The sequence below is a fragment of the Humulus lupulus genome, chromosome 1, assembly GCF_963169125.1.
Source record: "Humulus lupulus chromosome 1, drHumLupu1.1, whole genome shotgun sequence".
Classification (NCBI taxonomy): Eukaryota; Viridiplantae; Streptophyta; class Magnoliopsida; order Rosales; family Cannabaceae; genus Humulus; species Humulus lupulus.
This window is the reverse complement of record NC_084793.1, coordinates 21,990,259-22,009,153: the sequence shown is the minus strand read 5'-3', so window position 1 is coordinate 22,009,153 and position 18,895 is coordinate 21,990,259. Positions and strand designations below refer to the sequence as shown.

The following is an 18,895-nucleotide window of genomic DNA, read 5'->3' as shown; positions in this document are numbered from 1 at the left end:
CTCATTTTGATCTAGAACTCAATCAAATGGATGTGAGGACTGCCTTCTTGAATGGAGATTTATTTGAAGATGTTTACATGACTCAACCTATAGTCATTAGGGTGCTACCATGTGCCTCTAATGCAATTAGTAAGTGTAAACCATCCCATTATGGTTATTGGTAATTAGTAGGCACTTTAGTTAATGATTGTTATTATGGAATAATGTTTATGATTATATTAGTCCATAACAATAATTCTAACAACCGACCCCACATAGTCAATTGTATTGGGTTGAAATTGACAAATTAGATTGTATAAAAAATGTTAGTGTACATTTTGTAAAGTAATATCAATACTAAATTTAATTGAAAGTATGTTTTTGTATTTTTACCTTTCATCAATAAGATATATCTCTTGGATTGTTTGTTGTTGAAATTCTGTGGTGATCTCTTTTGTTGGTTTTATTTGGATTGCAACAGCTAAGAAATCTACATATTGAAATAAGAAAATGGTTATTTTGATGATAATCAATTTGTACAACAATTAAATTTGAAATACATATTCGTTGAGTTGAGTATTTGTAAGAGTGCAAGTATGTAAATGGAACGATGTTATATTTTGGTGCCTCTATTTGATTGTCGTGTTCTTCTACATCTTCTATTAGTGTTCTTGTGTTGAGGGTCCAATCATATTCATATGTTCCAATCTTGTACCTTGGGTTGGCATTTTTGACAAGGGCGTCACTGATATAATAAGAGTGAAACAGTTTTAAAGTGTCCTCCCTAGAGTTAGTATCCGTTTCAAAAATTACTGATTGGACTCGATTCCCCTGAACCAAAATTTAAAGAAAAAATGATTAACATTGTATTATATACGTTGTAAAAGATAAATAGAGGTATGCTACATTCATGTAGGAGAATTAATAATTTTCAAAGTAATATATATTCTAATAAATTAAAAACATGTTGGTCGATTAATATCAGATTTTGGTATTTGACTGCTGAGTTACGACTTGTTTGCTTTGGAGATTTGTCTGCCACAATCATCTTGATTTTCCAAGGTTTTGTATTTGGGGTGATCTCGTTGATCGAGGTACAAATTGTCGGCATTTTTTTCCTGTAAAGATAGAAGAATATTACACACATAGATATAATGTATTTGAATTATTAATTTATGAAATAATAGAATAATGGATTGAAAATAAATTAATAAAATTAGTGAATGTTACCTACGTAGACATTAATTTAAACATGATAATGATAATAACTCTGTGTACACAATATTTTTGGTGTAGTTTTTGTCAAGTTTATTAGTGGTTACCGGTCGAATTAAAATCTTCACTGCAGATCCTGTCTTTGCCCTTGATAAAGCCACGTATAATTGACCATGAGAAAATGCTGGTTGTGGTAAATAAATCCCAACATAATCCAATGTTTGACCTTGTGACTTATTTATGGTCATTACAAAACTTAATGTTATAGAAAATTGAGTTCGCTTAAACGGAGACCCACTATTACCATCTACATTTGGTAAGAATGGTATCCTTGCTATGAAGACTCTTTTTCTCATATGATGTCCAACGACAATTTTAGCGTCTATGATATTTTGATCGAAAGCTCGACAAATCAAAAGGGTTCCATTGCATAGTCTCTTTGAAGGATTAATGTTTTTTAGGAGCATCATGGGACAATTTTTCTTTAGTAATAATTCATGAGGCGGAATTCTATTAGGCGTTAATGTGTTTAAGAAATCTTCCATAACTAATTGCTCAGTTTTATCTATTGTCTCGTCTACACTGTAATATCGCTGGTATTCACCTGGAAACCTCTGAATTAACAATGCATATATTTCATTGAAAAAACTATTCTTTGGTGTTAGTATGGCCTGGTTCATCATAGTTGACATATTTCCTGAATATTCTTGAATGTTGTGGAAAACGTATTTTATTAAGTGATCTAATGAAGTCTTGTCATCATCATAGGGAACAAGCATCCCATTTGGTATTTTTATGATTTCATCTTTTGTGTTGGGTGACAATCCATTGTCTACTGCCAACACATAATTTGAAAACATTGGATCTAATCTTGCTCGCATATTTTCAGTTAGTCGAAACTTAGTGGTGTAGTAAGAATAATCTAGAATAATTAGGTGTTCTTATTCTAGAATTTATTAGGTTTATTAATTTGTCATTTTGTTTATTTACTTTATGTTGTCATCTTTGTGATAGTTCTATAAATACTCCTCTTCATTTAGTGTAATGGGAACTTTTGGAATTAATATTCTGAAATAAAATTTTGAGAGTCACTTATATTTGGGGTATTCCCCATGTTTGTCATGAGCTTTGCTCAACAATCCAATCCACTGCATCATTTGATACTCAAAGCCTGGGTTCTTTCCTGAGAGGTACGATGGTCATGGATGGCGTTTGGAGTTGTTTCGATATTGATGAACATGAAGCGGAAGCCTTTTGGGCGGATCAAAAACTTCAACAGATGCGAAGAAGAGATTTAGCTCAATGTCGATCCGAGAGAGTTAGAGATTCAAGCGACGGAGAATGGCGATTTTGACGGTGGAGTGCCCACCAACAATCTTCTTCCCCACCTTTATCTTACAGGTACTATTCATCATCACTTTCACCTCCATTTTCATCTTCATATTCATCTTATTCTCAGTACCACCACAACCCACCACCATTGCAATACAATAACCAACCACCACCACAACACTGTGGCCCTTCTCTACCACAATCTTCTTCTTCATCACACACCCACTACATAAAACCCATAAAACTATCACCCAATTCCAAATTTCCCCACACCCGTAGCCATCAAATTTCCTATACCCATAAACCTCCATCAAACAACCATCCCCACAAACAAATCCATACAAACTTTGAGTCTCATGATTAATCTCCCTTGCCATAACATGGTCATGAATCCAAGATCCCCAAGGTGCACATCATCCCAAATAATCCATCCATTGAGTACATATTTCCTCCCTCATCATATCAAACACTAGATTCAGAAAATAATCTACTCAAAAACCATTATCATCATACACGATTGCATACCCACATTCCATATATTCAAGGATCCTATGAGAACTCAGTGGACCAAAGCTTCTACTTGGGAAAAGAAAGCAACCCAGTCACCCACCCACCACATCGACGGCCCAGCAACGAGACTTACACGACCTCCACCAACCTCGACAGAATGTTGTCACCGGAGGATAGCAGAGATAGGCGATGTGTCGATATAGAACTACAAGTCAACAAATTCACGACAATGCCTCAACTGATAGGCCACGAGTCCTTCATCACATTTTTGGCATGTTCTGGATACATTGTCCCTGAAAATCATGGAGGCATGGACGATCGTGGAAGTACAAGAGGAGGCGGCATAGCTGGTCATACTCTCCAACGGGCAGAAGCAATAGAAGCTTCACGAACCTTTGCATCTCTTCGTGCAAAGGACATTGACGAACTGGGTTCAGAAATTGAACTGGGCCAAAATTGTGTTGATCTAAGTCAAGCCCATCTCTTTATTGTCCCAAAACAAGACCACGTAGCAACCAGGCCAATTTTTATTGCCCAACCATTTTTAAGAGCCAATTCCATACAAAAAATGCCACCACTACTTCATTCAAAGTCCAGGCCCACTTTGCCAAAAGATAGACCCACCACTTTTAGCTAATATGATGGTATTTTTAGAACACTGGTTTCATTTTGAGGAAGTTAATAATTCTTTTGGTGTTGATTTGGAATAAAAGATTGGTGATGAAAGCAAGAATGCTCAAGATGATCTTATGACAAATGTTGATATCATCAAAATTTAAGATCCAATAGAGAAATTAATTTTTGACAAATTAGCGGTGAAGCCAAAGCTTGTAATTGACCAATTGGTTGATAATCTTGGTATTGATTTTAGGGACTTCAAGACTAAAATGGCAAGGTGACAACAATGGTGGATAGCTTGGAATTCTTTATCATTTAGTTTGGCTATCTCTTTGATACCATTATGGCTTTGGAATGAGATTTGAAGAGACTTTTCTCTTGGGGTTTACCACTCTCACAAGATCTACAAGAGTTTTATTTGGTTCGAGCTTCCTTCAATCCTTATGTGTCCCTTTTATGTGCTCAATTTGAACTCGAGGTCGAGTTCTTTCATAGAGAGGGTGAATGGTGTAGTAAGAGTAATCTAGAATATTATGAGGTGTTCTTATTCTAGAATGTATTAGGTTTATTAATTTGTCATTTTGTTTATTTACTTTATGTTGTCATCTTTGTGAGAGCTCTATAAATACTCATCTTCATTTAGTGTAATGGGAACTTTTGGAATTAATATTTTGAAATAGAATTTTGAGAGTCACTCGTATTTGGGGTATTCCCCATGTTTGCCATGGATTTGGCATGAGCTTTGCTCAACAATCCAATTCGCTGCATCATTTAGTCAATGTAGGCCACAAGTAAGAATGAACCAGACTAGAATTAACATGCTCTTGTCTAGTCCCTTTATGAACCACATGTAATACTTGTCAAAAATCTCCCCTGAAAACAACAACCTTTCCACTGAAGGCTACATCAGAATCATTGATGTCTCGTAGCATTTTGTCTAATGCCTCTATGTGTTGTTTTCTTGTCATCGGTGCCTCATCCCATATTATTAATTTTGCTGCACGAAGTAGGTTTGCAAGTGCACTTTGTTTGCTCACACAACATGTGGTTTTTTTGTCAGTATCAAGTGGAAGTTTAAAGCGTGAGTGAGTTGTTCGACCTCCTAGAAGTATAGATACAGCCACACTTGATGAAGCAGTTGCAAGTGCTACCAAGTTTCTTGATCGTACTGTTGCTAGAATTGCCCTGTATAGGAATGTTTTCCCTGTCCCTAGGGATGTAAACAGGGTGGGGTGGGGTCGGGGATGGCTCCCCCATCCCCACCCTGTCTCGGGGTCGGGCCCCATCGGGTACCCGTTTAATAAAAATATTTAATTTTTTTTCTAAAATTGATAAAATAAATTAAAAAATTAATATTTTTTAATATACAATAATTAAAAATAAATAAATTATACCATTAATAATTATATATTTTTATATAAATTATTATATTATAAATTTTTAATAATATTTATATTAAAAATATAAATTACAATGTAAACGGGCCGGGTCCAGGACGGGGGTCATGTCCCCCGCCCCCGCCCCATTAGGGGCGGGTCCCCATGGGGACCCTACCCCGCGGGTTAAATTGACATCCCTATCTGTCCCACCTGGGCCATCTACAAAGAATGCAACATTTTTGTTTGATAAAACTTTTTCCAACACTACATTATACACTTGTTGTTGTTCGCTATTAAGTGATCTTGAAGATGTAATTTGAACACGCAATTCATCATTGATTTCTCTAGATTGAAATTCATTTCCATCGAAAGAAATGTCTTCATCAAGAAGATGGTAAGAGTTAATGTTTTTCCCCATTGATTTAATCATAGAAGATATTTACCTTAATACGTGATATCTTGCAATCGATGTAGAATCTTCTGATGATTTGAAATCAATTGACATATCTTCCTCAAAACATTCCCAAAGGGCTCTTGGATTGGTTGGATTACAATATACCAATATCGTTGTGAACAGTCGCCTCAAATTGGATGGCATTTGATATAGAGATGTTTCATGTAAACAGTCTTTCAAGCTAATGTCTCTTTTTAACAAACCATGCATTGTTGCTACCTCACGAAATGTTAGGGCCAAAATGCCCTCGGCTGTTCTAAGATCTTCAAAGGACAGCGGTCCCCTTACATGGTTTAGCAATATCCACATAAAATAACGCTCACCCTCAAATGGATTTGTTGTAACAATATGACCTATGACTGTTTTCATTTTTTGGGGAGTCCACTCTTTGTGTTGATAGTTCCAAACATAATATTCAGGAATTTGTTTATATATTAATTTATTTGCATTTTCATTTACTCGATTTAATGCAAGGAATTGTGTTAGCATAGATTTTCTAGAACTGTCTAAATTGAGAATATTAATTAGATCGTCGTTTGCTCAGAAAGTGACCGGGTGTTTATCCTCCAACTGTAATGCAAACTATACATTGTTGGGGACATCTCATTGATAATAAATCCATATATTCTCCACAATGCTTCTAGGGGAGAAATCCATCGGGCTGGCTGAAATTATTGGATTTCATCAACTTGTTGATTGTTTGTTTCAGAAACCAATTTGAAAGCGACACGATCATGACCTTTTTAAATGTACTTGTAAAGATATTTCACTGCTTTTATTGTAGAACAAATCTCTACATTAATATGCGAGTCAAATGGTTCAAGGAGATACGGGTTGTATGGAACAACCCAACGATTGTCTAGATTTTGTCCTCGGACCTTCACAATCAGTCCATTGTTTGAGTGCCTATATATTGGGAAGCAATCATTTCCAACAGTTGTTGTAGATGCATAATTCTTTGGGTAATTACTTTTGCATCCACAATTTCCTTTCATGCAAACATTTGATGGATTCAATACTCCACATGGTCCATGCATCATATGCTTCACAACAACATTATGGAGGTGGATGTTTGTATTTTTATCAGGTATCTCTGCTGATACGATCTCATCAAAAGATTCTGGTGCATGGAGATTCCACTCATTTTGTAAGATAATTAAAAAGTGGGCACGCGGAAGACCCCTTTTTCGGTTCTCAATAACATAAACATATGCTGACACTTTTCTGAATATTTGTCTTTTGAATAACTGGTCCTTTAATTCTTCCAATTTTGCATGAAAGACTCGAGCAACCAAATCAGGCTGATTTTGACTCTCCTTGTGTGGACTTAGTTCATTTGTAATTTCTCACCAGTTTGGATTGCATGTCATCATTAAGAAAATTTCAAGTTTGCCATAACGTTGAACTAAAGCCATTGCTTCCATATATCTTTTTCTCATGTCTATTGGACCTCCAATAAAAGAAGATGGGAGTATGTAATGCCCTGGATAACCAAGACCATTACACTGAGTGTTGATGCCGTTTTTCGTCAGCAGATAAAAGAAGAGAGCACGTAAACAATTAAAGACAATGGCTAAAAGAAACAAACGAATCAGACACACGGTTTTTACGTGGTTCAGCAGTTAAATCTGCCTAGTCCACGAGTCTCTGTTATTAATCTCAAGATTATCTCTGAACAATTCTTTAGCATGAATTCTCCAGAGTTTTCTCTCAAGGATCAGGATTTCGGTCCTCTACAATGGTGCATGACTTCTCTATTTATAGAGAAGGATGCAGAATACTATCCCACATATTTTGGGTAGTTACTCTTTTGTGAATAAAAATAAATGGCTTTAAATGCCAATAATCAGATATAAAAGGAAACGTTCCCCAAAGACCAGGAAACGCATAACTGACTAAATAATATCCCACGATTCTTGGGGATTTACATCAATAAATGGGGATTACATCCCATATCTACAATACTTGTAGATATTCAAGGTGATCATAGCGTATCTCCAAGGCTTCAGCATCTCAGGTTTCACGTCATTGTGCGAGCCACTGACATCTCCCGAGCTAACATTGCTTTCGAGATAGCATATCGAGCTCGAGATCCCTGCTCCGAAGTTGTTCCTGAAGATGAGGGGCTCTCAGAGCTATCTTTCGAGATCGAGATCATTTCGAGGTCACTACACTCGAGGTCATGTATCATACTTTGCAGGCTCGACTTACAATCGTAGAACGTACCCTAACCCTCACGAGACCATTTAATGCGAACTCAGCTTTCGAGGTCATATTTACTATGGCTCGAAATCTGGGTATAACATTTTGCCCCCTCAAAAGTATTTGTTCGAGTCCTAAGAGAAGGAAACTTTTGAACTACTCTTTCTGGGAACCATACCGTCACACTCTTAAAAACGGACACGTGCCAGATGGGTATTGCTCACTTTAGGTACTTGAGTACCTTGGGAACACGCCCACGATCGTTCGTCTGACAACTTTTCGGCGCCATCTTATCACCGATTCCCCTCCATTAGATATGTTGAGGATTTTAACCAACGCTCCTGATCGATTTCAGTTTTCCCACCTATATATATAAGATCTCCTCTTCGTCTTCTTCTTTACGTTTGTTCATTGTAAACCAGAAAGAAAAGAAAAAACAAGAAAGCCAGAAACTTTCTTAAGAAGCTTCCATCCTGTGCATGTTTTCTCGACCCAAAAGACAAAGGAACCCTGGTCTGTTCGAGTCAGTGAGTTCTTTCTTGCAACCTCTTCTCCACTCGACGATTTCGCTGCACCCACCATCACTGTGTAAGTACGCCATTTTCGTTGTTCTTTTTATACTGTGCTTGCTGTGTACGTTAGTATGTATTCTTAGCATAATGCGATAGGAGGTTTTGAACCGATAGGGTTTTAGGCTTTCTGGACTTCCACTCTGGATGTTCGTCTCTGGTTTATACCCAGTTTCGACGTTTGAATGTGGTTCCCATTTTCTGGGTTTTGAAGTTCTTAGGCGGCGTTTCTTGTTCATTAAGCTTTTGGATAAAAACATGGGTTTTGACAAATACACGAAAACCAAAAACGCTTTTCCTGGCTAACCGCCACTCTCCTTTCCCTTGAATTTTGGGATTTTCAAAAAGAAATCATCCACGCTCCTTTTCCTTTCCTGTGGAAGCCACGCTCTGACTCTTTAGCAAGGGTCTAAATACTTAATTTCTTGTCCTTAGATATCCGAGCTCATCCTATCGAGTTCGTGATCTTTGCATGCATGGCCCTCACCATTTTTTCTTTCTCGTTAGATGTCACAGAATCTAGAAAGACGGTGGGGGTCATTACGAGCAATCCCTTACGAGCCCAAATCTCCGAGCCCGGAATCGGTCTTTGTCCGGAACCAGCGTCGGATTAAAGAGTACGAGATCGCACGCGAGCAAGAAGATATTCGAGCCCACTATCGCCGCCAGATTGACGAGGTCATCGAAAAGAAGAGAAGGGTCCTTCGGGAAGCCATCTATCCGGAGCCTAACCCCGGACCTAGGCCAGTTCCCCTCGACCCCGCGTTAAAAGTCACGGTAGCATACCACCCGGGGGAACTTCAGTTTTCCTTAATGGCAGAGCCTTCGTCTTCGCAGCCTAGGAGGGAGATGTTTGAAGCCGAATTCTACCAGAGCTCGGTTACCACCTCCGACCAGATAATTGACATCCTGGCCATTCATGGCCTTAGCTCGCTAGACACGCTGAAGTGTCGGGCTCCGACAAGGCATGAACGGAGCTGTTTCGCTCCTGGGGGCCGCGATTCCAGTGTGAAATACGCGGCCTGGAGCCAGGAACACCTAAAGGCAGGAGCTTTGCTGCCCCTGAAGTCCTTTTTCAGAGACTTCACCGATTTCGTTGGGTTGGCTCCATTCCAACTCAACACCAACTCATATAGGGTGCTGTCTGCCCTGAGGTCCTTATTCCACGAGCTGGGGTGGATAGGACCTTCACCCCAAGAGATTTTATATCTCTTTTGTTTGAAGAGTAATCCCTCCCGAGCTCGGGGAGGAGATGGTTTCTACTATCTTTCGAGCTACCCCAAAGAGACAAAAATCTTTGAAGACCTTCCGAACCATCCCCCTGACTTCAAGAGGGCTTTTTTCTGGACAGACGGTCTGTTCCCGTCTCGACATCGTTCGTTTAGGCGAATTCCTAAGTATTCTCGTTACTTTCTATTTTTGAGCTCGAATCTTTAGCCCTTGAATCCATGTTTAGTTGAAGTGTATCTCGCCTTTCAGCTAACTTTCAGCGTCCCACCCCTGACGAGACAATGAAGGAGCACAGAGAGAGCCTGCTCCGACTCCCTTATGGCAGGAGGTCTCTCTCATTTCTGCTACATGAGGACAAGCTACGAGCTTGTGGGTTGTTGGGACAGGGCCAGTCAACCTCTGACTGGTCCAGTAACAAATATGAACGCTGGGAGGAAGTGCCTCTGCCCACAGGCATCCTTCCTCCGAGGAGGGAAAAGAAAGCATCTCTCCCAATTCGCTCGAGAAGTCCGCGGTCGGGGAACGAGGCCAATGATGAAGCCTCGAGTTCGGACTCCGATGGAGGTAAAACCCTTCCTACTTCGCGAATGTGGTCCCCCACTTTATTAAAACACAGGCCCAATAGACTAGTCTCGTGCCCACAGGATAGATACCACTTCTACATATGGAGTTGGGTAGATGACTGTGTCCATAGGTTTGATAGTGGGCTCGGGAAATACGACACTATGTATACCACGGACGAGATGTGGAATGGGATAGCTGTGCAGTATGGGACCAATGATTATAGGGACCTTTCGAGGTTATCACCAACTTATAGGGAAGGCCCTCCCCCCGCCTCTTCTGAAGACGGGGGAATTTCATGGTCCCCAAGCTCAAGCTCGGGGGAATTTCATGGTCCCCAAGCTCAAGCTCGGGGGAAAGTTCCAGTTAGGTTTTTTCTTCCACCACTCTATAAATAGTGTTGAAGTAACTTGTATTTCTTTTACTGACTCACTGTGATGACTTGTGCAGGCGATATGGACTCCGACCTCGACGCCCTTATCGACAATGCGGGTGCCAAGAGGAGCAAACGCCCCAGGGCAGGGGGACTGAAAACCAGCCAGCCTGGGAAAAGCTCCAAGAGATCTAGGAAAACGCCTCCTCCTCCCCCGCCGGCTTCGAGCTCTGCTGCTGCGTCGACTGGCCAGACTAACGCCCCCACGAAGATACCACCCTCGCAGGCCGTCGTCTCTGTGGTGGCGCCGGCCTCGCAGACTGGTATCGCTGCCGTGGTCGAATCCCAACCTCCCGTGGCGGGTCAAATGCCTTCTACTCAGCTCGCCAAAAGACCTTCTGCTTCCCGAGCTCAGAAGCTGACCATCTCCACCCATATGGATTCGTATGTGGTGGAAAATGCGGCCGGTCCTCACGGATCTACACTGATCTCGGATGTAATGTCCCGGATCGGCCAGAGCTACAGCAGTTTCGAGGCCCCTCAGTGGCAGTGTCTAACTGGCACTCGAGACCGCACTGTCCTGTACGAGAAGAGTATCGAGCACACTGCCGCGGTAAGTATCCTTCTATATTCCCTTTGCTTACATTCATACTGTCTCGAGGCTAATGATGGTTTCTTCCTTTTTTTAGGCTCTTGCTTTCACTGCCCAGCTCAATTACGAGCTGAACAACGAAGTCCATTCGAGCAGGACCCTCGCCCAAGAGGAGAGGGACCTCCACCTTAAAGCAAATGATGACCTGAAGGCAGTGAATACTAAGCTCGAGGCAGTGGTTAAGGAGCATGAGGAAATGGCCAAGGAGCTTGGAAAGCTGAAAAACGAACTCGAGGAGCAGAAGAAAGACAACATCCAGCTTCGGGAGACCAATAAGAAGCTCGAGGAAGACAAGGCCGTCACCCTCGACCTCATGGAGGATATCAAAACCCGCCTTACTGCCGAGTTCAAAGAAAAGAAGGAAACGGCGGTCGATTCAGCCATGTACCAGATGTGGGCCTATAACGAAGAACTGGACACCAGTTTTTTGGGTCCCCTCGAGGCGTCCTTCCTCGAACGATGGAATGCTCGGCTCGAGAAGGAAGAGGCTGAGCAGCTCGAGAAGGATAAAGCTGCTCCGAGTACCGTTTCGGAGGGAGCTCAGGAGGATAGTCATGCTATTCGTCCTGAGGGGTCCGGTGCCGCTGAGAAGGCCAAGGAGGTTCCTCTTCATTGAGTCTGACCTCGGGGAGATTGGTCATTGGGGTTGTGTCCTCTTATAATTGATGAAACCGTTTATGTTTATTGTGAATTACGCCCATGGGGCTGATACAATTTTTTTTTATTTATTTTTATTTAATTTTTACATGCTTTACATTTCTTTGCTCGAAATATTTTGCACATTCTTATAATTGATGAACTCGTTTATGTTTATTTATGCATACAAACATAGTTTGGATTTTAGGCTCGAAATTCGATGCATTCATGCATAGTTTATTCGGATTATCCGTTTCCGACCTCGTTATTTATCAAGGTCGGATATTACTCCAACCATGAACTCGAAAGTACTTATATGGTATGTAATATGAATGATTTGGTTATATCTTTTTTTTTTTTTTAGTTACTTTTCCTCATCCTCAGTATTTTAGCTCCGAGGTTAAGAGTTCGAAACTATATTTCTAAGATATTCCAGCCTCGACTTTGACTTATCTCGCAATGGGTTTAGGCTCCCATTTATCGTCGATCGATAATTTGGCTGGTTTGTTCCAAACCTGTTGTGCCTACATATCTGGTTAACTCCAGATATTTAGGTTTTGATGGTTCGGTTATATCCGAACTATCTTAGCTCGCGATGGTTCGGTTATATCCGAACTATCTAAGCTCGCGCATTTGGTCATGTCCAAATACTTTGTTTGATAATTCGGTTATGTCCGAATTATCTAATATCGCGTACTTGGTTATACCCAAATACTTTATGTATATTTTTTATTTTTTAAGCTGGTGGTATGTATACCAATGATGCCCCCTTAATATCCTATGAGTGTGATCATAGGTTATTAAATTAAGAGAGATTGCAAAAATAAAAATAAATTACATGTGAAACAAAGTAGACCCTTTATTTGAAATTCAAAAACAAACTAAGTACAGAAAATCATGGTTACGGGCGACACTTCCTACACTATTGATAATATGGTCTAAGGTGTTCGCCATTCCATGCTCGAGGTATCAGGCTCCCATCTAATCTCGCAAGTTTGTATACGCCCGGTCGGATGATTGACTCTATCTGGTATGGTCCTTCCCAGTTCGACCCGAGCACCCCAGCTGCTGGATCTCGGGTTGCTAAGAATACTCGTCTCAGAATCAGGTCTCCCACTCCGAACTTTCGGTCTCGAACCCTCTTATTGAAATATCTCGTGGTCCGTTGCTGGTAAGCAGCATTTTTCAGCTGAGCCTCTTCCCTTTTTTCTTCGATCAAGTCTAGGGTTTCTTCGAGCTGAGTATGATTGGAACTTTGGTCGTAAATCTGAGTTCGAATCGTTGGAATTTCGACCTCAATGGGCAACATTGCCTCGCAGCCGTATGCTAGAGAAAACGGGGTATGCCCAGTTGATGTCCGAGCTGTAGTTCTATATCCCCAAAGGACTTGGGGTAATTCCTCAGGCCATCGTCCCTTTGCTTCTTCCAACTTTTTCTTCAATGAACTCTTGAGAGTTTTATTAACGGCTTCGACCTGACCGTTCGCCTGAGGGTGAGCCACTGACGAAAAGCTCTTGATTATACCGTTCTTATTACAAAAGTTGGTAAATAAGTCGCAGTCAAACTGGGTTCCGTTGTCAGACACAATCTTTCTTGGCACTCCATATCGGCATACGATGTTCTTTACCACGAAATCTAGGATCTTCTTCGAAGTTATGGTCGCCAATGGTTCAGCCTCCGTCCATTTTGTGAAGTAATCAACCGCGACCACAGCATATTTTACTCCTCCTTTGCCAGTTGGGAGTGAGCCTATGAGGTCGATGCCCTATACCGCAAAAGGCCATGGGGACGTCAACATGGTTAGTTCGGAAGGTGGAGCTCGGGGTATCGTGGCGAATCTCTGGCACTTGTCGCATTTTTTCACGAACTCGAAAGAATCCGTTTTAATGGTTGGCCAGAAATATCCTTGGCGTATGATCTTCTTGGATAGGCTATGCCCCCCGGTATGATCTCCGCAGAATCCTTCATGAATTTCTTCAATAATCTTCTTTGCCTCGGGGGGAGTCACACATCTGAGCAATGGCATGGAATACCCTCTTCTGTATAGCCTTCCATCCAAGATGGTGTAATGAGGAAGTTGATACATTAGTTTCCGAGCCTGACTTCGATCTTTTGGAAGAATTCCATTTTCGAGGTATTCAATGATCGGGCACATCCAGGTCGGTTCTGTCTCGATCATGCACACATCTTCCTTGTTTGGTTCAGTAATGCTGGGGGCTGACAAGTGTTCTACGGGTACAACATTCAGCTCCTCATTTTCAGTGGAAGTGGCGAGCCGAGCTAAGGCATCTGCATTTGAGTTTTGTTCTCGGGGAACCTGTTCGATCGCATAAAACTCAAAAAACTCCAATGCGGATTTTGCCTTCTCCAGATAAGCTGCCATTTTTGTGCCACGAGCCTGGTATTCTCCCAAGATTTGATTAACTACGAGCTGGGAGTCGCTGTAGCAATGTATAGCTTTGGCCTTGAGCTCTTTTGCTATTCGTAGTCCCGCCAGTAAAGCCTCGTACTCAGCTTCATTATTAGATGCTTTAAAGCCGAACCTTAATGCAGAGTGAAATTTGCTCCCTGCAGGAGTGATCAAAATAACTCCTGCCCCCGCTCCATTTTCATTTGACGACCCGTCGACGTAAAGTTTCCACAGCTCGTGGGCCGTGGTTGTTACCTCGTCATCAGCGATGCCGGTGCACTCCACTATGAAATCCGCCAACGCTTGTGCCTTGATGGTCGTCCTCGGATGGTAGGTGATCTCGAATTGTCCGAGTTCAACAGCCCACTTTAGGAGTCGACCAGACGCCTCTGGTTTAGACAAGACTTGCCTTAGTGGTTGATCTGTTAATACATGGATAGGATGTGCCTGAAAGTAAGGGCGGAGCTTTCGAGATGAGTGGATCAGACTGAGGGCGAGCTTCTCCATCAGTGGATACCTTGACTCTGCCCCCAGTAATCTTTTACTGATATAGTAGACGGGTTTCTGTATTCTCTCTTCCTCTCGGACGAGCACCGCGCTTATCGTGTGTTCGGTAGTTGAAAGGTACAGGAACAGTACTTCTCCCGTCTCAGGCTTTGATAGGATGGGCGGTTCGGCTAGGTGCTTTTTGAGCTCCTGAAAGGCTAGCTCGCACTCATCTGTCCATTCGAACTTCTTACTTCCTTTCAATAAGTTGAAGAATGGGAGACCGCGGTCTGTTGACTTCGAGATGAACCTGCTCAGAGCTGCCATCCTGCCAGTCAGGCTTTGAACATCTTTATGCTTCCGAGGTGAAGGCATATCGATGAGGGCCTTTATCTTGTCGGGATTAGCCTCGATCCCACGAGAATTGACAATGAAACCCAGAAATTTTCCTGAAGACACCCCAAAAGTGCACTTCTGAGGATTCAACTTCATGTTGTACTTTCTGAGCACGCCAAAGCACTCTTCGAGGTCATCAACATGGTTCTTGTTAAGTTGAGACTTTACAAGCATGTCGTCAACATAAACTTCCATGTTGTTCCCTATTTTCTCTGAGAACATCATGTTTACGAGCCGCTGGTACGTGGCTCCGGCATTCTTGAGTCCGAATGGCATGACATTGTAGCAGTAGAGCCCTTTGTCTGTAATGAAGCTCGTATGCTCTTGGTCAGGGGCATGCATGGGAATCTGGTTATATCCAGAATAGGCATCCATGAACGACATCAGACCATGCCCTGCCGTGGCATCTACGAGCTGATCAATTCTTGGCAGGGGAAAACAGTCTTTCGGGCAGGCCTTGTTGAGGTCCGAGTAGTCAATGCACGTCCTCCATGTCCCATTGGGTTTCGGGACCAACACTGGATTGGCCACCCAATCAGGGTAAAAAGCGTCCCTTATAAAATTATTTGCTTTCAGCCTGTCCACCTCCTCCTTTAGTGCTTTCTTTCTGTCTTCATCCAGCTGCCTTCGCTTTTGCTGCTTCGAGGGAAAGCTTTTGTCTATATTCAATGCGTGGCTCGCTACATTAGGGCTTATTCCCACCATGTCAGAGTGTGACCACGCGAAGACATCCTGGTTTTTCTTCAGAAAGCAAATTAATTGCTATTTTGATTCGTCTTGGAGGTGTTTCCCGACCTTCACCTTCTTTGAGGGATCAGATTCATCGAGCTCCTCCAAAGGTTGGAGGTCAACCTTCTCTTCAATCCTTGGATCGATCTCCTCATCAATTTCTAAAACTGTCCCATCTTTATTCTGTATGACAACGAGTGCTTGCGCGCTTGTTTGTTTCTTTCCCCTTAAGGAAATGCTGTAGCACTCCCTTCCTGCCAATTGATCTCCCTTCAATGTTCCGACTCCACTTGGAGTTGGGAACTTAAGGGCTAGATGCCTTACAGATGAAACTGCCCCCAGCCCGACCAGGGCGGGTCTCCCGAGCAATACATTGTAGGCAGATGGTAACTCTACAACCACGAACTCCATCATCTTGGTCACCGAGACTGGATAGTCTCCCAAGGTCACAGGGAGTTCAATGGACCCCATGCAGGCGGTTCCTTCTCCAGAAAAGCCGTACAAAGTGGTTGCACAAGCCTTCAGGTCGCGAAGGGAGAGTCCCATTTTTTCTAGAGTTGCTTTATAAAGAATGTTAACTGAGCTCCCATTGTCTATGAGAACTCGGCGCACTCTTTTGTTGGCAAGCTGTAGGGTGATGACGAGTGGATCATGATGAGGGAATTGGACATGGGAGGCATCCTCCTCGGTGAAGGTTATAGGCTGAGTCTCAACCCTTTGGCTTTTTGGTGCCCTTGGTTCGGGTTCATATGGAGACCCGTCCCCTGTCTTCAGCTCATTCACATATCGTTTTTGAGCATTTCTGCCCCCTCCTGCGAGATGAGGACCTCCCGAGATGGTTATTACGTCCTCTCCATCTATCGGCGGAGGCCTGTCTTCATCCCGAGATCGGGAGTTATTATTCTGTGTTGCCGGAAGCGCGGCTACTCTCTGGCTGGCAGTAGCCTGTCCAGTATTCTGGTTTTTGACATACTGCCGGAAATAACCTCTCGAGATCAACCCTTCGATCTCGTCCTTCAGCTGTCGGCACTCATCAGTTGTGTGGCCGGTGTCCCTATGAAATCGACAATACTTGCTGGAGTCCCTCTTGGACTTTTGATTCCTCATAGGGTCCGGACGCCTGAAGGGGACCTGATTTTCATTAGCCAGGTATATGTTTTCCCGAGACTCGTTGAGCTCGGTGTGCACTTTATATACGGAGAAATACCTTTCTCCTTTTTTCTTCTTTCCTCCATCAACCTCGGGATTATTTCCCTCGCTCTTTTTCCTCTTGGAGGGATTCTCCGAGGTAGGCTGTGTAGCTGCTGGGTCAACCGAGGTTGAGGCGGAGTTAATGTTTATCGTTGTAGTTTCGGTCTGCGAGGTCGCCTTGAGTGTTGACCTCGCCTCCTCTACATTGACAAATCTCTGCGCCCGTCTGTTAAACTCGGTTATCGACCTCACCGGTTTCCCTTGCATGTCATCCCAAAGGGCACTCCCGGGTAAAACACCAGCTCGGATGGCCATCAAATGCCCACTGTCATCCACGTCTCGAGCTCGGGCGACCTCTAGATTAAATCTTGTCAGGTAGTTCTTCAGTGTTTCGCCCGGTTGTTGTCGGACGTTAGTCAAAGTGGATGCTTCGGGTCTGACTCCCATCATAGCTCGGAACTGCTTCTTGAAGTCTCTAGACAATTGATCCCACGAAGTTATAGAATGTCTCTTGTACTTCTCGAACCAACTCTTGGCAGGTCCGGCCAATGATGTCGGAAACAACATACATCTGAGCTCGTAACCCACGTTACTAGCTCTCATGATAGTGTTGAATGTACTCAGGTGGCTGCATGGGTCGGTTTTTCCTTCAAACGCTGGGACGTGAGGAATCCGGAACCCTTGGGGGAACTGAGTGTTAGAAATATTGGGAGCAAACGGCTCGAGCTCCTCATCAGAGTCCTCATATCGACCGTTCCCTCGTTCATTCTTCAAAAGCCTAAAGGCTTTTTTGAGCTGATCGATCCTCTCTTGTACTGGGTCCTTAGGCGGTGTTTGGAATTGATAGTCATTAATCGCGATCCCAGGCTCGCGTCTCCGTGAGGGATCTCTACGCCCATTCAGATGATTCCTAAGATCCGGATTTGTCTGATCTTCCTTTCCCCTGCTCTGATTCAGATGATTGCGCAGGTCGGGATGGCTCTTGTGATTTCCAGTATTTTTACGACCCCGGTCGTGTTTACTGACAGACCTAGTTTCTCCGGACTCATCACTGGTGAAACTCATCGATCGGTCATTTCGTGGTGGATCCTTTCTACGTCGCCTTGTCTCTGCAGTGCGAGATCGGGACGTCTGACTTCTCTCGGATGGCGCGCCTTTCCGCCCCTGGAACGTCTCCCTGTCTCCTTGTCTTTCCCCTGTACGCCCTTGATCCTGATCTCGACCAGGTTGAGCGTTCCTGCGGGGAGGTGAAGGATATCTTATGGGAGACGGAGGAAACCGTATAGGTGACGGTGGTTGCCGTCCTTGCCTCGGCCTGGAGGGTCCAGAATTTGCCCGAGATGGGCCAGTTGCGTTCGGTGCACTACCAGGAACCTGAGTCTGAGCTTTGGCAGGAGCTCGGTTGTTCTCAGTTCCTGCAGGCACTTCCACAGGTGGATTAGGCGGGACCCGAGCTCGGGTACTCCTCTGAGGCCTAGAAGGAGCAGATGGCTCTGTTGGTGCTGGAGGTTGTGCTGGCCTCCTTGTGGTAGCATTTTTTCGTGGACGCCCACGGGGCCTCCGGGGAGGAACGTGCACGTCCCTTGGAGGAGGGACTTGGTCTTCGCGCGGAAGCGGGGGCTGAGCCACCTGCGCCTCCGCGGCTATCCTAGTCAACTCCTCGTTACGTTTGTTGGCATCTGCCAGCAGCTGTTTCAGCTGCCGATTCTCCAATTCTATAATAGGGACATAATGCTCAGGGTTATAATACATGTCCTCATCCCTTGGTTGTGGAGGTGGTCCCCGGGAATCAGAGGACCCACTCCTTTCTTCAGCGTCCGGGTTCTCCATTGGTTGTTTTCCAGGACGCCTTGGGTAATTTTCTTCAGGAGTGTTCTGATTGTTTGCAGCCATGAATCTCTCTGGGATGGATGCTTGAGGCTCTCAATGAAAGCACCAAACTGTTGACGCCGTTTTTCGTCAGCAGATAAAAG

The 18,895-nt window shown here is 43.4% G+C and overlaps 2 protein-coding genes across 2 annotated transcripts in view; both read right to left on the bottom strand.

Moving 5' to 3' along the window:
- Nucleotides 1–18,895, bottom strand: part of LOC133788891 (proline iminopeptidase-like) — a 79,951-nt gene that overhangs the window by 17,863 nt on the left and 43,193 nt on the right. The window lies entirely within an intron of this gene.
- Nucleotides 369–2,075, bottom strand: LOC133796232 (uncharacterized). Its single transcript, XM_062233725.1, has 3 exons — nt 1,302–2,075; nt 540–810; nt 369–469 (listed from the first exon to the last, which is right to left on the bottom strand). Exons 1-3 carry the CDS (start codon nt 2,073–2,075, stop codon nt 369–371), a joined length of 1,146 nt encoding a protein of 381 aa, XP_062089709.1.

Bases quoted from the DNA above. Each gene is read 5' to 3' on its own strand.
- LOC133796232 (XM_062233725.1), bottom strand. From the start codon at position 2,075: ATGCGAGCAAGATTAGATCCAATGTTTTCAAATTATGTGTTGGCAGTA. The intron at 811-1,301 runs GTAACCACTAAT...ATTTTGGTTCAG, and splicing joins TGAAGATTTTAATTCGACCG to GGGAATCGAGTCCAATCAGT. The intron at 470-539 runs GTATTTCAAATT...TTCAATATGTAG, and splicing joins ATACTCAACTCAACGAATAT to ATTTCTTAGCTGTTGCAATC.